At 40.6% G+C, this 19,591-nt stretch overlaps 1 protein-coding gene across 3 annotated transcripts in view; it reads right to left on the bottom strand.

Moving 5' to 3' along the window:
- Positions 1–19,591, bottom strand: part of LOC148028294 (uncharacterized) — a 104,395-nt gene that overhangs the window by 30,272 nt on the left and 54,532 nt on the right. For 2 of the 3 annotated variants that reach the window (XM_087690106.1, XM_087690104.1), the window contains 4 exons: positions 18,489–18,647; positions 14,474–14,734; positions 13,086–13,226; positions 12,688–12,999 (listed from right to left, as the gene is read on the bottom strand). In XM_087690106.1, coding sequence (XP_087546232.1) covers positions 12,688–12,999; positions 13,086–13,226; positions 14,474–14,734; positions 18,489–18,647 — 873 coding nt within the window. The remainder of the gene's footprint in view (positions 1–12,687; positions 13,000–13,085; positions 13,227–14,473; positions 14,735–18,488; positions 18,648–19,591) is intronic. The other variant, XM_087690105.1, reaches the window with a different exon arrangement.

Raw genomic sequence — 19,591 nt, 5'->3', positions numbered from 1 at the left:
GCCAAGGGGTCATCTTCAAACTCTCCTGATAAGCGCTCTAATGATGATGATGATGATGATGATGTATGAAGTACCATTGACAATTGTATCCAAATTGGCAGATTCCACTCTTGACTATAGGGTCCGTCGTGACTCATCCGACTCCTAACTCCTATGACACTTGTATCATGTATAATCATGGATCTTATTTTGTAATGGCATTGCTATAGTCTATTTTCACTTCTGCAAAGTCATCCTCTTCCATCCACTTTGCATCTATTGACAAAACAATGTTGAAGCTTCACCAAGAAGCATATGAAACTTTACCCCTAACTTAACTTGTCAAATCATCCTCTTTGCATCTATCAATGAAACAATGCTAAAGCTGCATTTTTTTCTCATGACCAGCACTATATGGAGCATTTGCATAACAAGCATTGATACCATGAGTCCCAAACACTACACGTTGCATATATGCATTGCCAAACTTGCCACTTTGTGCCCCAACATCATGCTAACATTGCTATATATGGAGTTATGCATATTATCAGCCATACTCGAATACATTGAGCCTTGCACACCATGCATTGCTTGTTGCATACCATAAGTAGTTGTGTCATACATCCCCGTATGCGGTCCCTAACCCACCATAGCATGGAAACTAGTGTCATCACCAAAGTAACCTCACTACCCCATAATTGCATGCATACCCAACTATCCAAAAACATTGGATTAGCACTTCCAAGTTGGCCTTGCATATGCATCATTTACTTATGCTCACCACCCACATTTGGAACATCATGTTGTTGTATTGGCTCTTTCTTCAGTGCATCTTACTATCTCAAAGCTACCTTTACTGCCCTTCTTTAAGGGGTTTAAAAAGCACATGAACTAGGCATCATTTGCCAATTGCATAAACATTTCAGCTATTGTCCTTAGCTAACCTTTAAACCGGTCATCGAATTTCTCTTCCTCTTCTTGATCATCAACTTCTAAAGCCTAAAAGGACCCATATTTTGGTCTAAACAAACATTATCAGCTTGCTGTCCATGCTACGTATCTTGCCCAAGATTAGGTATTGCATTTTACCAACACTTCGTGAATTTTTAGATCGAGAGGCATCGTCCCTGCTTGATCCCATCTCACAATCTAAAAATATTATTGTTGTAATGCTCAGCTAAATACAATTTCAGCACTAGAGCAAAGCTTCCAACCTTCAATCAAGTGCCTCGCGCCCACCAAGCCAAGGGATTGAGTGGTATCTCAGCAATAGAACCATGAAAAAAATCAGCCTACCTTCTCGGATAGGGTGGTACTAGCTTGATTTAACACTAATTACAACATGTAAACAATTCACATAAACTGAAATGCACACTTTACCACTTAATCCCAGATAAATCTCAGAGTTTCATCCCAAGAAATGCTGAAAAACTGCTATTGCCTACTCAAACAGCCATGGAGGCTATCACCTCTACAGCTTAGGACCACTAAAAAGACTGCTTGCCCCTCCTGTATGCTGTCATCTACACTAAAACGACCTTGGGCTGCTGTCACCTGTTCCTGGAGGGCTCCAAACTACTATCACATGCTATAGGAGCCAGGACTGATCCTTGGTGGCTGCAAATCACATCAGCAGCTTGCTCTCTAATAGCATCCTCCTTTCTCACAATGGCTAGAATAGACTTCCACCAACCCCTAAAAACGTTTTCTCCACTTGGATGGGCAAGTTTTGCCAAGTGACAGCCTTCTAATCCTGTTTTCCAGCATTATCCAACTTATTAAATTAATTTTCAAAACTAATATTCTAATGTTAGGGAATATGTATAGAATATGCTTTCGGTAGAAAGCCATCTTTGTCCCCAAATCCTCAATACATGCCACCCATGTCCCGCTTGTGTGTATCTGAATAATGTCCATCCTGATGATATGGTTCAGCACCTCTTGGCTGAGAACCAAGTGAGGGCAATCCACGTTATACTATAGTGGTGCAAGGTGATCCATGCGTAATCCATGTAATTGTAGCCATGCCTCTATCAAGGCATACCAACACTCGATATCCCCATGTAATGCTAGCTATCTAGGTGACTCTATTGCAAGTTAGGAATATCTCTGTATCGGCAAGGTCAAAAGGCTATGCAGAAAAGTCATCATCTAGAAGAGGGCCTCTGTCACTAGAGATGGTACTCCCATCTTTGCTTTGATAATCTCATGCAATACAAAGAGCTTACTTTCAACCATCCGTGAAATCATCACTACTAGGGATCTCTCCATTTGCTCCCACCCCTCATATGTCTCCTCTCCCCAAGTTAGAGGTTGATCCTATGTGGCTCTCTTCATATGGTAGGGGCTCAATCCCCATACAAAAAACAAATAATGTTAAACATTAATCTTTAAGTTAGCTCCACACACACCCCCACATACACTTACACATACATACATGTGGGGAAACATGTGATCAGAAACGTTTCCCCAAGCTGAAACGCCACATGGTAGTCATGTCCCCAAAGGAAAAACGTTTCAGCTGGGGAAACGCATTTCAAATCAGTCTCCTTATCTTTCAACGTTTCAGATCCTCCTAAGAGGCATTTTGGGGCATTTCTTGCTTCTATGTCATGCATAGCTCTATAGCTATAGGATATCCTAAATGAGGTATTTCTAGTTGCCATAAACTAAATGCCTTCAACTCTTGATCCTCGTATCAATTTTTTCTCAAATGATCAATCAAGTCCTCATTTGTGAGTTCCGAAGATATAAAGTTGATCTCATGAATCTTCTCTATGCTTTCCAAGGTTTCAGTGATTAACCTCAATCAAGCTTTGAGCTTCACAAGATCCTCTATTTGTGGAGTACGAACCAATAATGTAGAATGCCATTGATAGCTCAGCCAAGATTTATACTTAGATTATGGTTTGGTATAGTTCTTTGGCCAAAATGGTTGAGATATGCTAATGAGAAAATTTGACATTAGCATAGTTAAGCAACAATAGCCAATGCTATTTTCACTGTGATGCCTTTTGAAAAATTCCAGCGCAATATGTTTTGGTTTGGCACATTGCAATGCAATTTGATGACAATTGCAAGGATTTGAAGGGGATGTTTGTCATGAGGACATGAAATTTTGATGCTTTCCTTAGCATTTGATTAAAAGTTAATCAAATGTGTAAATGTGACTTGCACATGTGAGGTGCAAGTTAATTATTTCACAATGTGGGACCCAATTGGTACCAAAGGCAAAAGTTGTAATAAGTTATGCCTAACAAGTCCTAAGTGCTACCCGGTGTCAGATTTTAGCCTAGATCAATTTATTGGCCATTAATGTCAATGGTGACAATTAAAGACTATTCACTGATTAATTAATTAATGCCGGTCTAGGAACTAATAATTGTTCATGGATACTTAGGAGACAACATGGCCTAACCAATTTAATTATTGGCTAGTGTAATTATTTTTCTTAGCAAGAAATAATTATTAAATAACTTGCCTATGCAAGTGGAGAGAAGGCTATTAGAGGCTAGTGGAAGACTATTCCAACCATTCTAAGGGAGGAGAAGGCTGAGAGAGAGAGAGAGAGTGTGTGTGTGTGTGTGTGTAAGAGAGAGAGAGAGAGAGAGAGAGAGAGAAATGCTATTGAACTGCTCTGCAACCACTCCATCAGAGACGTGTCCAAGAGCTAGCAACAGCATTTTTGAGATCAACAAATACAAGCAACAACTAAGAAGGAGCCCAGACAATAGGTGTTGTGCTAAGAATTGCTCTTAGCCACTTAAACAGCCCCAAAACATGCTTATTTTAGGCTTATTTTAGCCAAAACCCTAAAACTGGGAGCAGATCGAGAGAGTTAAGTGGAAGAGGATCTAGAACCCTAATTTTCTATAAATTGGCAGCCAGCCCTCCACCCTTCCCTGAATCTCGTTTTTGCAGGTTTCAGGTGTTATCAGCTTGCTACCCACACCCCGTTCGCGAAGGACAACTCAGCCCTCGATGTCCATCATTGTCCCCTATAGTCTGGCTCTTGTTTCCAACCCTCCACAATTTGTTCTGCCTGGGGACTAACTACTGATCATCTGCACTGCTGTCGTACAACCTGCCACGTCAACAAACTATTGCGTTTGCATGCCCCAGCTGCCGCCCTGACAGTTTTCTCTCTCCTGCTGCAGTTGCTAGAGTTTTTCTCTCTCCAGTAGGCTGTCCTGCCTGAGTTTTTAGTCTTTCTCTCACCTATTGCCTGCGTTTTTAGTCTTTCTCTCTCCTCACTACTATCTGCATCAGATCCAGCTTCTCACTGTTGTGTTTGCTGGTATTCGACATCCGGAGACTGCCTTGCTGCGATTCGGGATCTGTTCGGAGTACGACACACTCTCCAACTCATTACCCCTACCCTATCCTTGAGATACAAGAGTTCGAGGTTCAGTATTCATTCACTGCATAGTGTGTTTGCTGCATGAGCACCGTATTATTAGTAGTCATATCATTTCATTTATTCACTGTGTTCATTGTCTCTGAGTTACCCTGACCCTAACCCTAACCCTAACTGTCTTCTTCTATCAGTCTGTGCTTTGTCGTACAGTTCCTGTTTATGCTTCTGTGTTAGGGTATTTTCTTTACACTAGGCACTACTCCAAAAGGACTTACGATAGAAATTTTAACTTCCTAGGCTATAAGTGACAGCATTCACGACTTTTCAAGACATGGTAACAAATGTTTTGTTGGAGTTTTTGTGATGAAATTCTAAAATTTCTCTCTCTACAAAATTCTCTCTCATCCTCCAACCATTTCTCAAGTTCTCTTAGCAAATTCCAACCACTTGAGCCATCACAGATGGAGATTTTTGTTAATCTTTGTTGTAAATCCTAATCTACAACAAAAATTAGGGTATCTACATATGTTTTCAAAAATGACATGAGATCCTTTTCTAACTTAGACATGTTCCCAACATTTTTGTTACCAACCTTATCCTTAGGGAAAACCGAGTACGCTAAAAGGTGATTTTTCACGACTTAAGAAATGGCATCAGTTGATATAACATGGACAAATTTCCCTTTCAATTTTACATCCAAGGTATGGACCTTGCCCTTATTTTGAGTAATGATCACTTGAGCATGTCAATCAATCACTACATGCACTCGATGGCACCAAGGCAAACCAAGAAAGACATCACAATCCTCAAGTGATACAATGAAAACCATATACCTCAATGTGCAAGCAAAGCTTCCCAACAAGCGGTGTGACAAGCTCTCCATGGCCCTTGCATGCCATACCAACTTCTCCCATGGATCCCATCTCATCCTTGATTCCTTTAGTCAGCCCACATACATACATTTCCACTTGCTCATAAAGAGGAACTAGACGATAAGAACTCACCAGTGGCAAGGCATCCAAAAAACTTTTTATTGGATTATTGAAATCCTTGTAATATGTTGCATCCAACTTATTCCAAGGCCACCTTGAATGTACTAGACAACCAATTTGAAGCAAACATTTGCTTAAATTATACCCATATTGACGATGCTCTACCTAGCATCAAGAGTGTGGACCACCACTACAATGCATTCCCCTTCAAGAAAGTAATTGCCTTTCAAATCTTTGAGGATTCGATGAAGTTGCCTCCTGAATCGGCTGCATCAAACTGCTAAATAAAAGTCAAAGATTTCAACCTACCTTGTGCCCCACTAAAGGCCTCACACTTCACCGCTTTTCCACCCTCATCACAGTCCTTTGCCACTCCTTTGGGAATCAAGTTATTATACATTCACTGCTGCAAAAATAAATGAGCCCATAAGCACCAAGGGTGAAAATGAATTATCATACATACCACTTTGTCCCCCACATACCATACCAATGTTGCCCCACATGGGATTATCCATATTACCAACCATAACTAGATACATTAGACCTTGCACAACATGCATTGATTGATGCATACTGTAAGGAGTTGTGTCAAACATTTCCATATGTAGTCCTTAATCCACCATAGCATGGAAAATAGTGCCTCCACCAAAGTATCATGGCTGCCCCATACTTGCATGCATACTTGGCTGTCCATGACCCATTGGACTGGCACTACCAACAAGGCCTTGCATTTGTGTATCCAATCCCACTAGTACCATTTGCTTTTGCTCATCACTAACCTTTGGTGCATCAATGGTCTGTGGTGGCTATTCTTTGGAAGCTTCTTACTACCCAAGTGCTTTTGAAGATAACATCTTCTTCTTGCTCTTGCTATCTTTTTTGGGTGAATTCAAAAATCTCTCAAACTGTGGATCTTTGGTGGCCAATCAAACAAAGATATTAGTTGTTGCATTCAACTAGTCATCATATTCTTCACTTCCTTGCTGGTCATTAGCAGCATGTGGCACTAAAAGGACCCGCTTCTTGGTCAACAACCACATTTTCTCCTTGTTCTCCACGTTGTAAGCCTATTCCAAGATTAGGCATTGCATTTATCCCTTCATTATATGCATTTTCAGAATGAGATGCATCATCGCTAGTTAATCCCATCTCACTATAGAAAGGCATTCTTGCTGTAAATGCTCAGCTGAACACAATTTCAGCACCAAAGCAAAGTTTTTGACCTTCAATCACGTGCCTTGAACACAAGAAGTCAAGGGAAATTATGGTATCTCAACAATGGAACCATGAAACTTGTTCTCCTTCTTAAAGAGCGTGGTAATGACCTGATCAATCAACAATTATGGCAAATATTTCATCACATAAAATTGAAATGCACATTTTACCACTTAATTTTGGACAATGGATAGCTCGTTCGTCCCAAAATTGGTTCCCCTACAATATTTCTTCAACTTGTATTGCAATCGAGATGGAATACACTTACATTCGGTAAATCAAATTCGCTCTCCAATTGCCTCTTCCTGTCAAGAATGACAAGCAAGCCCTCAAACCAAGTTGCCCCTTGGTTTTCTTGGGGATTGGCCTTCAACTATGCCCATTGGGTGACAAATTCAACCCTATATGTCTATTGTCTAAATGGCCACTTGAATCTCTTGAAATTGCCCCAATTTCAATTATTAAAATTCAAGTCTCTAGGCCTTAATTTTGAGCGGGTTTCCCGAGGTGGCTGTCAAACTATCCAACAGCTGATTTTGCTGGAAATTGTTGAGGAAGAATGGGGATAGGCTAGAGGATGAGAGAATACTAAGAAGAGAGGAAATCAGTCATTGCCTATTTTAGATAGCCATGGAAGCTGTCAAAGACTGCTAAGTCTCCCAACACTGTTGTCACCCAAAGCCAAATGTTGTTGCATGCATCCATAGGGCCTTGGGCTACAATTGCCTCATCCACAAGCCTCCCTGAGGCTGCATATGGTCTCCAACAGCAAGTGACCTTTCACACAGCCTCTCTCCAATTGGTGCACTGCAAAAGGACCAACATGACCCCTCTCTCTCTCTCTCTCTCTCTCTCTCTCTCTCTCTCTCTCAACCTCCAAAAACGTTTTCCCAATTGGATGGGCAAGTTTTTCGAAGTAGCAACCTTCCAAAAACAATTTCCAATATTATCCAATTTTAGTAGATTAATTATTTATGGCCAACTTATCACCTAAGTGATCGTAACACACATTAGCCCAAAACTAGCATTAATTAGTTATTAATTCCAATTCTCCAGTGTCACCGTTGACACTTAGGGCTAATTAAATGGTCTAGGCTAAATCCGACACCACGCACTACCTAGTACCTATCCAATATAAAAGTTTAAAACTTTTACCTTTGGCACTAACTAATATCTCAAGGTTCTAGGTCCCACATTGTCAAATACCTGATCTACACTTCACATGTGCAAGTCACATTTGCACATTCAATTAACTTTTAATCAAATGCTAAGCAAAGCATCAAAATCTCATGTCCTCATGACAAGAAAAGATCCCCAATAAGGAGCCTCCATATATTCCCTTTGCATGGAAGCTTAAACATGCACCATTGAAGCCACCTATCATCTCACTTAGCTTACTATCCTGACAAGAACAAACTTTCATGCATTTGTGTGTGCGCGTGTGTGTGTGTGAGAGAGAGAGAGAGATAGAGAGAGAGAAACTAATGTCCATATTACCAACATGTCAGCTATCATATAAGGGTATGTTCAAAATAAACGATTGTGCTCCCAATCATGCACAATCTCTTTGTGTCTCAATCATCCACAAAACCCAAATCTAAGCCAAGTGAAAAACCACAAGCACAAGGTGCACCTAAACTATATATCCCATAAAGAATCAAAAAACCGAAGGGACAAAGAGCATGAAATGAGATCAAAACCACAAACATACCTATTCAATGGGATAGCATAGCTACAAGCATGAATGCGTTGGGATATGGGCTCCGCATATTATATCGTACATGGTGGAGTGACAACATCATTCAATCTAGAAAATACTTACCTACTTAAAATAAGTTGCTCTAGGCTCCAAAATAGCCACACAAGGAACAAAATACTTACCTACTTAAAATAAGTTGTTCTAGGCTCCAAAATGGCCAGAGAAGGAACAAACACTCTACATCAATGCACGATCAACCTAAGAGCAAGGGACACTGCCACATATGGGGGCTAATAGATAGAATCGTCACTTGGTATTTTCAAACCGCCAAATGTACTATGCTATAGATTTATTGAATATATCCATTGAAGAGCCTCGCTCCAAGACTTGGGCAAAGATTTTCCACACACAAGGTGGGAGAGGCTCTACAAGGCAATGTGAAGGCTGTTATAAGAAGTAGAAATGTTTTTCTCAAAATCAAGGATTCTAACACATTGTCAACCACACATGGTTTGACATTATAGACCTCCTCATTGACTATTCACTCAAAACCTTTTAATAGACTTCCTTTTGTTGTTGGTTTCTATCAAAATGTGCGACAGTGCAAAGAGACACTAGGGTTTGCAGGGAGAAACATTGAGTGTGTACTGCAAACATTGAGAGAGAAGAATAACTCAAAAACACAAGAACACAGTGATGATGCACTGAATCATGCTATGAGAAGAAAAGCTCATACAACGGAGCCAAAAATCAAAAGATAACTGCACTATCCTGTCTAAATCAAGCAGCAACACCTGTAGAAATCTGCACAATGAAGCGAGAGAAATGCGGTCTTCTAAGTAGTGAGCTATTGAAGTTATCACTTGAAGGTGAAGGACAACTGTCGAAGGAGCGAACCACAATTCTTTGATGCCATAAAGATGAAGAAGATGATCACCAACTGTCAAGGTAGCGAAGCCCAATCCTCAAATGCCGGAAAGATGCCTTGGCTGCAAAACACAAATGCCAGAGATGTGTGAACTACCAAATACAGATGGTGACAACCCAAATACTGACACCAGGAGTGTGGATGCTGATGACAGAAGGGAGGAATGAATGCAAGCTGCAAAACATAAACAGCAATAGTCTACTTGATGACACCAATGGCAGGAGAACCTTCGAATCTGCCAAATGCAACTGCCAAGATGACACCAAGTGTGTGAGAGGTGACATCTAATGGAGAAGATCCACCCGTAGTTCAAACACAAGCTTGTAGCATGACACTAAGGTGTGGATGTTGTCCCCAGGTGGAGAAGTGGAAGTCGCCAACAATCTGATGATGACGCTAGTAGGGTGGAACCTCCAAACGCAGCCTCAAATGTAACAGGAACAGGATACCTAAAGAAGAAGAGGAAGAGTGACCACAAACTGCGATGTCCTCCAATAGGGATATGGGCAACAGTGGAGTGGAGAGAGAAGAGTGTTGGAGTGACAGAGTGACAAAGGAAAGGGGAAGAATGACTCAAGTGGTGTGTAAGAATGAATGAAATGACTGTCTATTTATTGGCATCAATTGTCTAGGGCAGTGCACCAATAAGTGAATGCCCACTGAAAAAGTGACCAAAATGTGGACACCAACCCTTTTTGGTGCTATCAATACAAAACCCTAAATGAAGTGTGTAGACTAAAGAGGTGGTTTCTCAACACCCCCTCTTAGGAACAAAAAGGGAGGAAGAAAGAGGAACAAAGAGAGAGACGATGAAGATATAGAGGATCCTCGAGATCCAAGATTTCCACCTAAAAGATAACCTGTAGTAAGGAACAATAGACAAGATGAACAGTAAAACTTGACTACACCTTGAGAGAAGCCACTAGCTTCGTAACTCCATGTTGGAAGGAATTCAACGGTCTTGTCACCAAGTCGCATCTGAACCTCCAAGGCCCCGATCTAAGTGATACCTGAAGATCCTGGATATCAATAGGTGAAATGACTCCTCAAAGACATCCATCCCCAAAGAGTAAATGGTGTGGAAGGACTTCATGATGAGTAGGTGCCCCCGTTTGAGAGTGAAGGTGCACGGGCCCCCTCTGAACCCGAAAAAGTAGAAGCACCCCTCTGAGCACAGAGAGAGTACATGCCCATCTGCGAGAGAGAGAGAATCTAAAAACTCATGGATCGCGGACTCCAAATCATCTGATGACGAAGGAAGTGCCATCAGTCATGCTAAAGAAGGTATCTAGGGTGTCAAAGATGTCGAAGAATTCCCAAAGGTGGCCTCTCGAACCTAAGTAGAAGGGTGGGGAAAGGTGAGGCTCACGCTAAGCCAAGGGAGGGCAATTGCCGAGATGTCTTGCAATGAAGTGGATTGTGGAGCTGAGGTAATGGAAGGAGTCGAACAGTCACTGTCCCATGAAGGAGTGGATTGCTGAGGGGACGGTATCCAACAATCATTGTCTCTCGATGGAGCAAATTGCATAACTGCAAGTTGTTGAGGTGGAATTTCTGAAACCTTAGAAGTGGAAGCAATCTCCATAGTACATTGCAGTAGTCGCAAGGAGGCCGTAGTACTAGGCGATCCTCCTATGGCTCGAATGGACTTAGGCACATCAAAGGCATCTTATTGCCTTGAGCATAAAAATCTAAGAGCCAATGTAGAATAAACTCTATGGCCTAGAAGAGAGAGATGACACGAGTGCCTGGAGATAGATGTATATACTTTGATGGGATAGGGAGAGAAGGTCCATGTCGGCAAGCATCAGTGGGAAGTACTAGAAGAGGAGCACTCAAACTCCAGTGGTCCATACATCTGCTTGTGGAGAAGTCATAGCACCAAAGTGTCAACTTGTAAAAAGGGAGGGAGGGTGGAAGAGGAAGAGAAGGGTATCTCTATCTCCTGGTGATGTAGTGGAAGTGAAGGGGAAAATCAATAGATGATGCCACACCCACAACCTATATTTCCCTTCTCTGATGAAGGTCTTTAGCTCTTTGAGCTCCTATGCTCTAATATCATGTCAAAATGTGCGACAATGCAGAGAGACAATAGGGTTTGCAGGGAGAATACAAAGTGTATATGGCAAACATTGAGAGAGAAGAAAAACTCAAAAACACAAAAAGAAGATGGTGATGATGCACTGAATCATGCTATGAGAAGAAAAGTTGATGCAAGGGAGCCAAAGCTCAAAAGATAACTACACTACCATGACTGAATCAGGTGGTAGCACCTGTGAAAATCTGCATAGTGAAGGGAGCAAAATGTAGTCCTTCGGGCAGTGAGCTATCGAAGTAATCATTGGAAGGTGAAAAACAGCTATCGAGAGAATAAGCCACAGTCCTCTACTGCCATCAAAGATGAAGAAGATGATCACCAATTGTCAAGGGAGTAAAGCGCAATCCTCCGATGCCGGGAACATGCCCTAGCTGCAAAATGCCAACGCCAAAGATGCAGATGATGACAGCCCAGATGCTGACACCAGGAGTGTGGATACTGAAATCATAAGACATATCCATCGACCAAGTTATAGGCTTTTTCAGGGCTGCATTGTGCCAAAAGGCATGCAAATATGCATGCACAAGGTTTGTATAAAACCTGCTGTCAACCAAGAACCGTGACATGATTGGGTGAATGGCACAAAATAGGTCAAAGTCACAACAAACTCGGATTTGCATGAATCACATCAAGCTCGAAACAATAACAATCAACAAAGAAACTGTCTGCCCAATCAAATCTTTTAAACACCTTGAATATAAGAGAACTGGAGTCTGTTGACTCTTGTGGCAGAACTCAAAAATATCAAATAGTATGAGGCTCCCTTCCATACCCTAGCAGCTGCACCTTTATGGTGCTCCTCTCTTGACCTTTAAGCAACACAATGCTAAGGAAGAAAACTGTCCACCAAAACCAAGGTAACTGTGAAACATTTCACAGCTGAAACATTGTGTTTCGCGGTGAAATGTTTCATCCCTAGGCAGGTCATGGGTGAAACACCAGGTAACACGGTTGAATGATATACTTGGAATTTATATATGTAAGAGATTTACGCACATAGGAATCAGAACTGATAGGACAATAACCAAGCTTAAACAATATAGCATATCTCACCTCAAACTTAACATATACATATGCATCATGAATATGCTGAAAGCCTAAAAATCACATTGTGTTTTCACTGGAAAAGAATTTCCAAAAGCCTAAAAGTCAATAAATGTTTTCACTAAAAGACGAAAGTCACACGATGTTTTCACTTTAAAAAACTGTTTTTTGTCTACTGAAATAGCCAGGCATTCCACTCTGTCATTTCACCCTGGCGGTGAAACATTTCACTGCTGAAAGACATTACATGTTTCACCGCAGGTGAAACATCTTTTGCAATTACCTTGAACAAAACACATACGTAAGTGTACAAATCAGTATGAACTTCCCAAAGTTTCCATCATAGTAAAAGCATGAAGCTGCAACAGGAGAGACCTCACGAATTTTCAAAAGAAGATCGTGTGGAGTTGAAACTTTGTCACGCTTGCTGCTGCGGGTAAGTATGTCAGACTTGTCAATCAGTAATTTGCAATACTCTTCCACCTGGAATGCTGTCAAACTGACTGGTATCCAATACTCTTTGGGGATGGTTTTTTCTATGGCATCTTGCTTTGACTCATACACAATATGTTTACGCATATTTGCTTTCAACCTTGTCAAGTCGCTATCTTCCAATGCAGAGGTGTCAATAGATTCACTCCCACTTAATAGTACTGAAAGCAGCTGCTGATAATCATCCGCAGTTTCCTACAACCAAAAGCAAAGGTAATTAGCAAGGTTAAACTTAGGCACATTAGGTTGCCCTTTCAAGTATACAGTACTAAGTGAACAACCTTGATTGACTCACTGATAAGAAGCAAACGAAAACTAGAATCAAGCAGATGAAGAGATTTGCTTGTCTTGCTTCCTTTCAATCGATGGCATTCATCAATTACCAGAGCATCCAATGTCAAACTTCTTAGGCACTCCACATCCTACTACAAAAGATCAGTTGTGAGATGAGTAACACAGCACTGATAAACTACTAAAACCAGGCACTCATATATGTTGTAGCCAAAAGCTCCAAATAAAAAGCTAAAACAAGTTAGGGCCCACATACAGTGAAGATTGATTGGTGCTCAATAAATGGTTATCCTGTTATTTGATTTCTTATCTCTACCCACCAATGACTTCTACACTAGGATATTTTTATCAATAATTTGAAAGAGCTTGATGACTGAATGCAGCCAACAGTTAGTTAAGGCAGTAGAGCCAGAGAAACGCACAGAAGACACGAAGTCCGAAATGAAAGAGGATAAATAATCATGTCTTAGGAGACTTTCACCAAGTTGTCTCAACTGCTCCAAGTCATAATTTGCCCTTGCACTGTGCTAGCTAGGAACATATGTTGCCTGATGCATAATCCCTACTTCTTTGAGCTAGCTGATTTTGCAAACAGTACCATCAATGAACTAGCTGACTTTTGCAAACAGTGCCAGCAAATGTAAGATGACTAACTATAAAATCAGTCTTTCATGCAGGTCCAAGAAGTTACATCAATGGCACTATTGTAGCACTACTACATCATGATAACTTGACTGATAGAAAATTCATTCTTCCATTGTCTTGGAAGTAACAAAAGTAAGCAAAATTGTCCCACAGAAATCCAGCTAGAAATGTGTAGGGTTGTGCTGCAGGCCTGGATGTGCAAATATAGCAGAAAATAGAAGATGATTTATAACCAGATGTGTAGACCTTTAGATACAGGAGAGAAAAGGGACCATCACGCCACAGAAGATAATATTAGTAAGTTGCCTGCAGCAGGAGGAGTTCCCATAAGAGGATTTGTGAGGACAAGTGAGATAAAATTCAGAAAGTAATTCATACATATGGCTGTTTGTTCCTCTCTGTGTCAACATTGTGCCTTAGCCCTGATCTACATTTTGGGTATTGCAATCACTTTCCATAAACGTGATCTATTGACCTTTAGAATAACATCACAATTAAGAACCTTTTCTGTCAAGAGCAGTTAGTTCAAAGCATTTTGGAGGAAACTTAAAGTCAAAGAAAATTTCGTGCCTTCACTGCCTTTTTACACGAGATGCTTTTCCAGCACAGACAAACTAGCTCCCTTAACATAGTTATTGCTAAATAACACACCAATATGAAAGCATGGTCAACCTAAGAACAAACAAAATTTTTCAATAGAAACAGGACAAACAGGGGACGAACTCAAACTCACCATGTTCAAAATATCGTAGCTTGTAAGGATGATTTGAGCCATGAAGTTCCTATCTGCATTATAAAATTCATATCTTTGAATAACTTGCCTTGCTTCCTTGCTCCCACTATAGACAACCATGTTGATTGATGGAGCATATTCTTGAAATGTGGCTTCCCACACTCTTAGTAATAACGGAGGAACAACTACAAGAATGGGCTTCACCACTTCAAATTTTTCAACTAAGCACCACAAGAATCCAACGATTGTTCCGATCCTTTCCTGCATAAAAAGTCAAGATGATGATAGCCAAACAAATAAACAGCAGTACTATTTACTAATCAACATAAGATTCTCACTTCTACTACTAAGAGGCGACTCTGCAAATGCAGTGCAATGAACAGAAACACCTTTTCGCTTCCATATAAAGTGTGGTTGATTGTACTACAGAAGCATCTAAGAGGTCATATGACAAGTGCATTACACTTACATACCCATGCCTTTGAAGTTTGTATGTTTTACCACATCAGCATTTGAAGTCAATGCCTTCTATTTGCTTACTGGACACAGCATCAGCTTAGTACCAACAGAACAGTCTGCAACAATCTTTTCTTGTAAGGATGAAACAATTTCTCCATATGTCAATCTAGAGTGCCTTTTCCCTTCACGAATGACAACCTTTGCTATGGGTGGATACACTTTCACCACACTGGTCACTCTAGAGTACCTTCATCCTTCATCTACAGTAACTGAACATCACAAAACATTTGCCACAAGGTAACTAAAATGTGCCTTCTTCATTCAAGAGTAGGCTAAATGCAATCTCATAATATACCCCCAAAATATGCAAGAACCTTTCCTCTGAAAAATATACACTTGAGACACTTTTTCTTAAATGTGATTCCAAAGTGCCTTTTCTCGCTGCCCAAACCTTTGCTCTCAAATAGATAGTCCCAAAAATGGCTCCAGAGTACCCTTTCTCACCACCCAACTGCCCATGCAAGTAACTCTGAGCTAGGACCAACAACTCCTTAGCATCACCCAAGATAATCATTAGTTGCTACATACTTTGCATTACTATATAAAATGGAATTTCAAATCAAACCCAAGAAAATATGGAACACGTGGGGAACTAGTGCTAGAACCCACAATTTGAAACTACTGAGTCTTGCATATTTCTGAAACATTTTCAAGAAACCCAAACTTCATACTCTGCAAAGCTTCCTATATTCAATGACTGGCGGATTTCAGAGTTCCTTCTCTCACAAATTCATTCACTACTACAAGTGATTCTGACCCTACCCACTGCCCATGTAACAAATGGGCACAATTCTACTAAGAACCTAGACGCACAGGAGGTGAACCCTGAGGAATTTGTTGTAACTCACTCTAGAGCTCAAAATCCAAGCTGAAACTGGTCAGAAATTATAAAACGAATGCTGGTTGGACCATGCCTGGTATAGAGCACACAGAACATGCATAAAATCCTGGAAAAAGAGCGAAATTTGTGCCACATCATCAGTCAGCTAATTTCACCGGTGGCGATTAAGACTGCAGATCATCCTTCACTCAGAAACTCTGATAACTTGTTGCAGATACATGTGCTTTGATTCTAGTCCTATGCTGCAGCTGATGCATAAAATCCTGGAAAAAGAGCGAAATTTGTGCCACATCATCAACCAGCTAATTTCACCAGTGGCGACTAAGACTGCAGATCATCCTTCACTCAGAAACTCTGATAACGTGGTACTGGAAATGTTGAGTTGCAGATACATGTGCTTTGATTCTAGTCCTATGCTGCAGCTGATACATTCCTCACTGAACTAATAAACAGCTGGACCCTTCACCATCAACTAGCACCAAATTTTAAGAGCTAAATCAATAGGGTGAAGTTGTGAAACTATCCTTTGCCGATTAAGTCACTGGGCTCAGCCGTGCAAAGCAAGTGGGAGGGTGAAGTCAGGGAACCTGCTAACAATCTTGGATAAGCCACTACCCACATGGTAGCTATCACAATCCTCCTAAGTGTAATGAAGGAGGCTAATGGAGAGAGAGAGAATGAAAGAAAGAAAAAGAGAGAGAATGCCAAGAAGAGGAGAGAGAAGGTAAGGGAAGCCATGAAAGCTGAAGGAGAAGAAGATGGAGATGTGAAAGGTATGACTTCATTGGTTAGGCTACTTGAGATAGGCTCCATTAAAACAAAGGAACATACTACCTTCATACTACTTCACCTTTGTATTTATAATGGGGATATTCGAGGCTATGTGGAGATGGCAGAAACCCTTTTGTTAAAGAATGTTGGATTGAAAAGAAAAATGCTTGCATTAAATGCTACTTGGTGCAATCATCAGGGTCACATCCAACCATCCTTACAGGATGTGAGCATCTCATTGGAGCTTAATGAGAAGGAGCACATTCAGTCCGAATGCAAAGTACAGGTCAAGCAAAGCCATGAGGTTTTACACAACCATGACTCTAAATGTACAAATGAAGAGGTAATAGTTGACGAAGATCATGCTCAGATTGTTGATCAAGAGGCCCAAACTAATGTAGATACTTACAAGTCTATGGAAACACATGATATAGCACATGTTTAAGATGCTGCAATGACTTTTTCAGCTTATGTAGTGCAGCCTACTCCCAAATACATCTATGGACAGGCCCACAGTGATCAAATACTGGTCATTGAGGACCTTGCGCCACAATCAATGCTTAAGGATGATACCATGAATCATTTTTATGACATAGTGGATGTATTGGATCCCGGTTATCCTTTTGACCCCGGTGGCCGTGCAGAGACCCACATTTGTATGGATGATATCTATGCCCCTGATGCTTACCGTGCAAGTTATCCATTTGATTTTGAGGGAAGAAATGGTTTGGGCAAGCCCTACTTCGATTAGCATTTCCCCGGTGCAGCCCTCCTACTTCAAGGATGCAATTTTGACTAAGGATTAGCTAACTTTGCATGACTTTTGCACTGCAAACTTCAAAACAGCACATTGTTTTAGAACAGTTTTTACCTTGCATTAATGACAGTCAACTGTAACCTATATTTCGTTTTGACATTTCACACACCTCAACCTAAGCCACCCATAGAAAGTTATGACTAGTTTTCTTCAGCAGGCCTATTCTGAACAGCATGTTGTCCACTATTTGTAAACCCTAATTGTCAAGAATTGGTGGCCAAACTCATACATTATCAACTCATACATGTTGCACATATCCCATACACATCTATACGCCACAATTCCACATGAGATTGAGCTTTCCCATACATCTATTATCCTTTGAAATGCTGAATAGAGTAGTACTCACAATGGATGCATGGCCAGCACAGAGAAGAATTTGCCCAAAATCTGCTGAGCAGTTTTTGCAACTGAGCTACAAGACAGCACTCAAAGATTGAAATAATGTTTTCTATAAAATGTGAACTGCCAATACAACAAATTGGTCTGCCAGGTTGCCTCATAAATTACTGAAACTGATCAGTAAATACAATAACTATGGTCTGGCCATAAGTCATAAAATTAATACAGTGAAAGCCTAAAACCTGGTTAAAGGGGGAATGATCTCATGCTAGACTCGTCTATTGAGACTGCAAATGGTCCTCCATTGCAATACTTGATAGGCTCATGCTGGAATTTCAGCTCTGAGTCAAACAAGTATCTCCTTGAAAACTGACCCATGGAACACTCCCGCACTCACTGGAAGTTGGCCAATACAAAAACAACAGCATCCACTGGCACTGTACTCTGGCACCCTCACTAGAGAAAGGAGCTCGGTAAGTCCAGCTAAGTTGTATAAGTTAATCACTGCCTACCAGGGTCAACCATACAAGTGACAGAAGATGGAGCATATTCCAAGAATGAAATGGCAACTTTATTGTTGAATGTGTGTGTAACAATACAGGATTACAGCATACATAGAAATTGATGAACACATGATATGTGAAAAAAATCACTGTAAACGGACATAGAAAGTAAACACGCAAACAAGCGCACATTTAGTACAGAAGAAAGTATGAGCTATCAACCTGATGAGCTTCACTTATCAATATACTACTGCTGTTACTCTGCCAACGTTTGCACAACTTTTCTATAGCATTCTGCAGATCAGAGTGTAGATGCCCGCCCTCCTTCCAAGGTGCATGCACATTAAGAACTGAAGATGCACAGGAGTTGGAATGTTCAACCTGTATATGCACACCATCCAATCATTGCCAGATGTACATACAAATTTTAACATACTTAGTAATCATAATTAACTTTACAAAGTCATGCCAGATAAGCTTTTTTTAATGTGTGGCTACATCTCTTATGCCATGACAAACAAAAGCTCCATTTTGTTGAATTTCTTAAGCTCACTGCCAGGTGGATTACTAAACAGCGTACTTACAAAACTTTTATCCACAGACCAGTGAATCTTGTGAATCAAAATACTTACCATGTAGTGATTGAGATGAGCAGTACCAAACCTTGAACAAGAGTACATTAACTGTGAAATTACATTTTTTAACAAGTAAATTGAGAAAGTACAGGCATACACAAACACACATGGAAAGAAAAAAGAGAAGTTTTGAAGTAATGGAAACAATGGAAGAACGAAAGAAATTAAATGAAGAGAAAACAAAGAAAAAGTAAAAGGTTATTTTCTATCTTTCCAAGGAGTAACATACTGCTTAAACAGAGAAGCCCACCGTTTGTGTCAACCCTTGCAGAAACTGCCCAGCATATCAATACAACAAACCTAAGCTTCCCACTTCAATCAACAGTATCCATTATCTGTGGACTGCACGTATCCTTTGAAAAACTTTTGAGCACTTATTTTATAATGCCCAAAAAGGTGACATTGTGCATCTAGTACTTGGCCATGTTGTCGTAGCAAAGTGTTGTCACGTGACCATGCCAGGCGCGCCCCCCCAAAAAAAAAACCCTCATGTGCTGCTCACTGGCACATCATTGCACCCTGCCCGATGTCCCTCTCCTCGTTAGCTCTGCCCCACTTTTAAGCTAAAAAAGTTGCATTACACATTAAAGATTCATTAGCTCATTAAACAGACCCAAAACTCAAATGCACTTAGTGTGTTCCACTGTCCCATACGCAAACTCCACGTGTTTTGGTTGGTTCCTTATTTAT

Source organism: Lygodium microphyllum, chromosome 12, assembly GCF_053477565.2.
Source record: "Lygodium microphyllum isolate KBCC chromosome 12, Lygodium_microphyllum_v1.1.10, whole genome shotgun sequence".
Classification (NCBI taxonomy): Eukaryota; Viridiplantae; Streptophyta; class Polypodiopsida; order Schizaeales; family Lygodiaceae; genus Lygodium; species Lygodium microphyllum.
The sequence above is the reverse complement of the archived record's forward strand: the minus strand, read 5'-3'. Positions and strand labels throughout refer to the sequence as shown.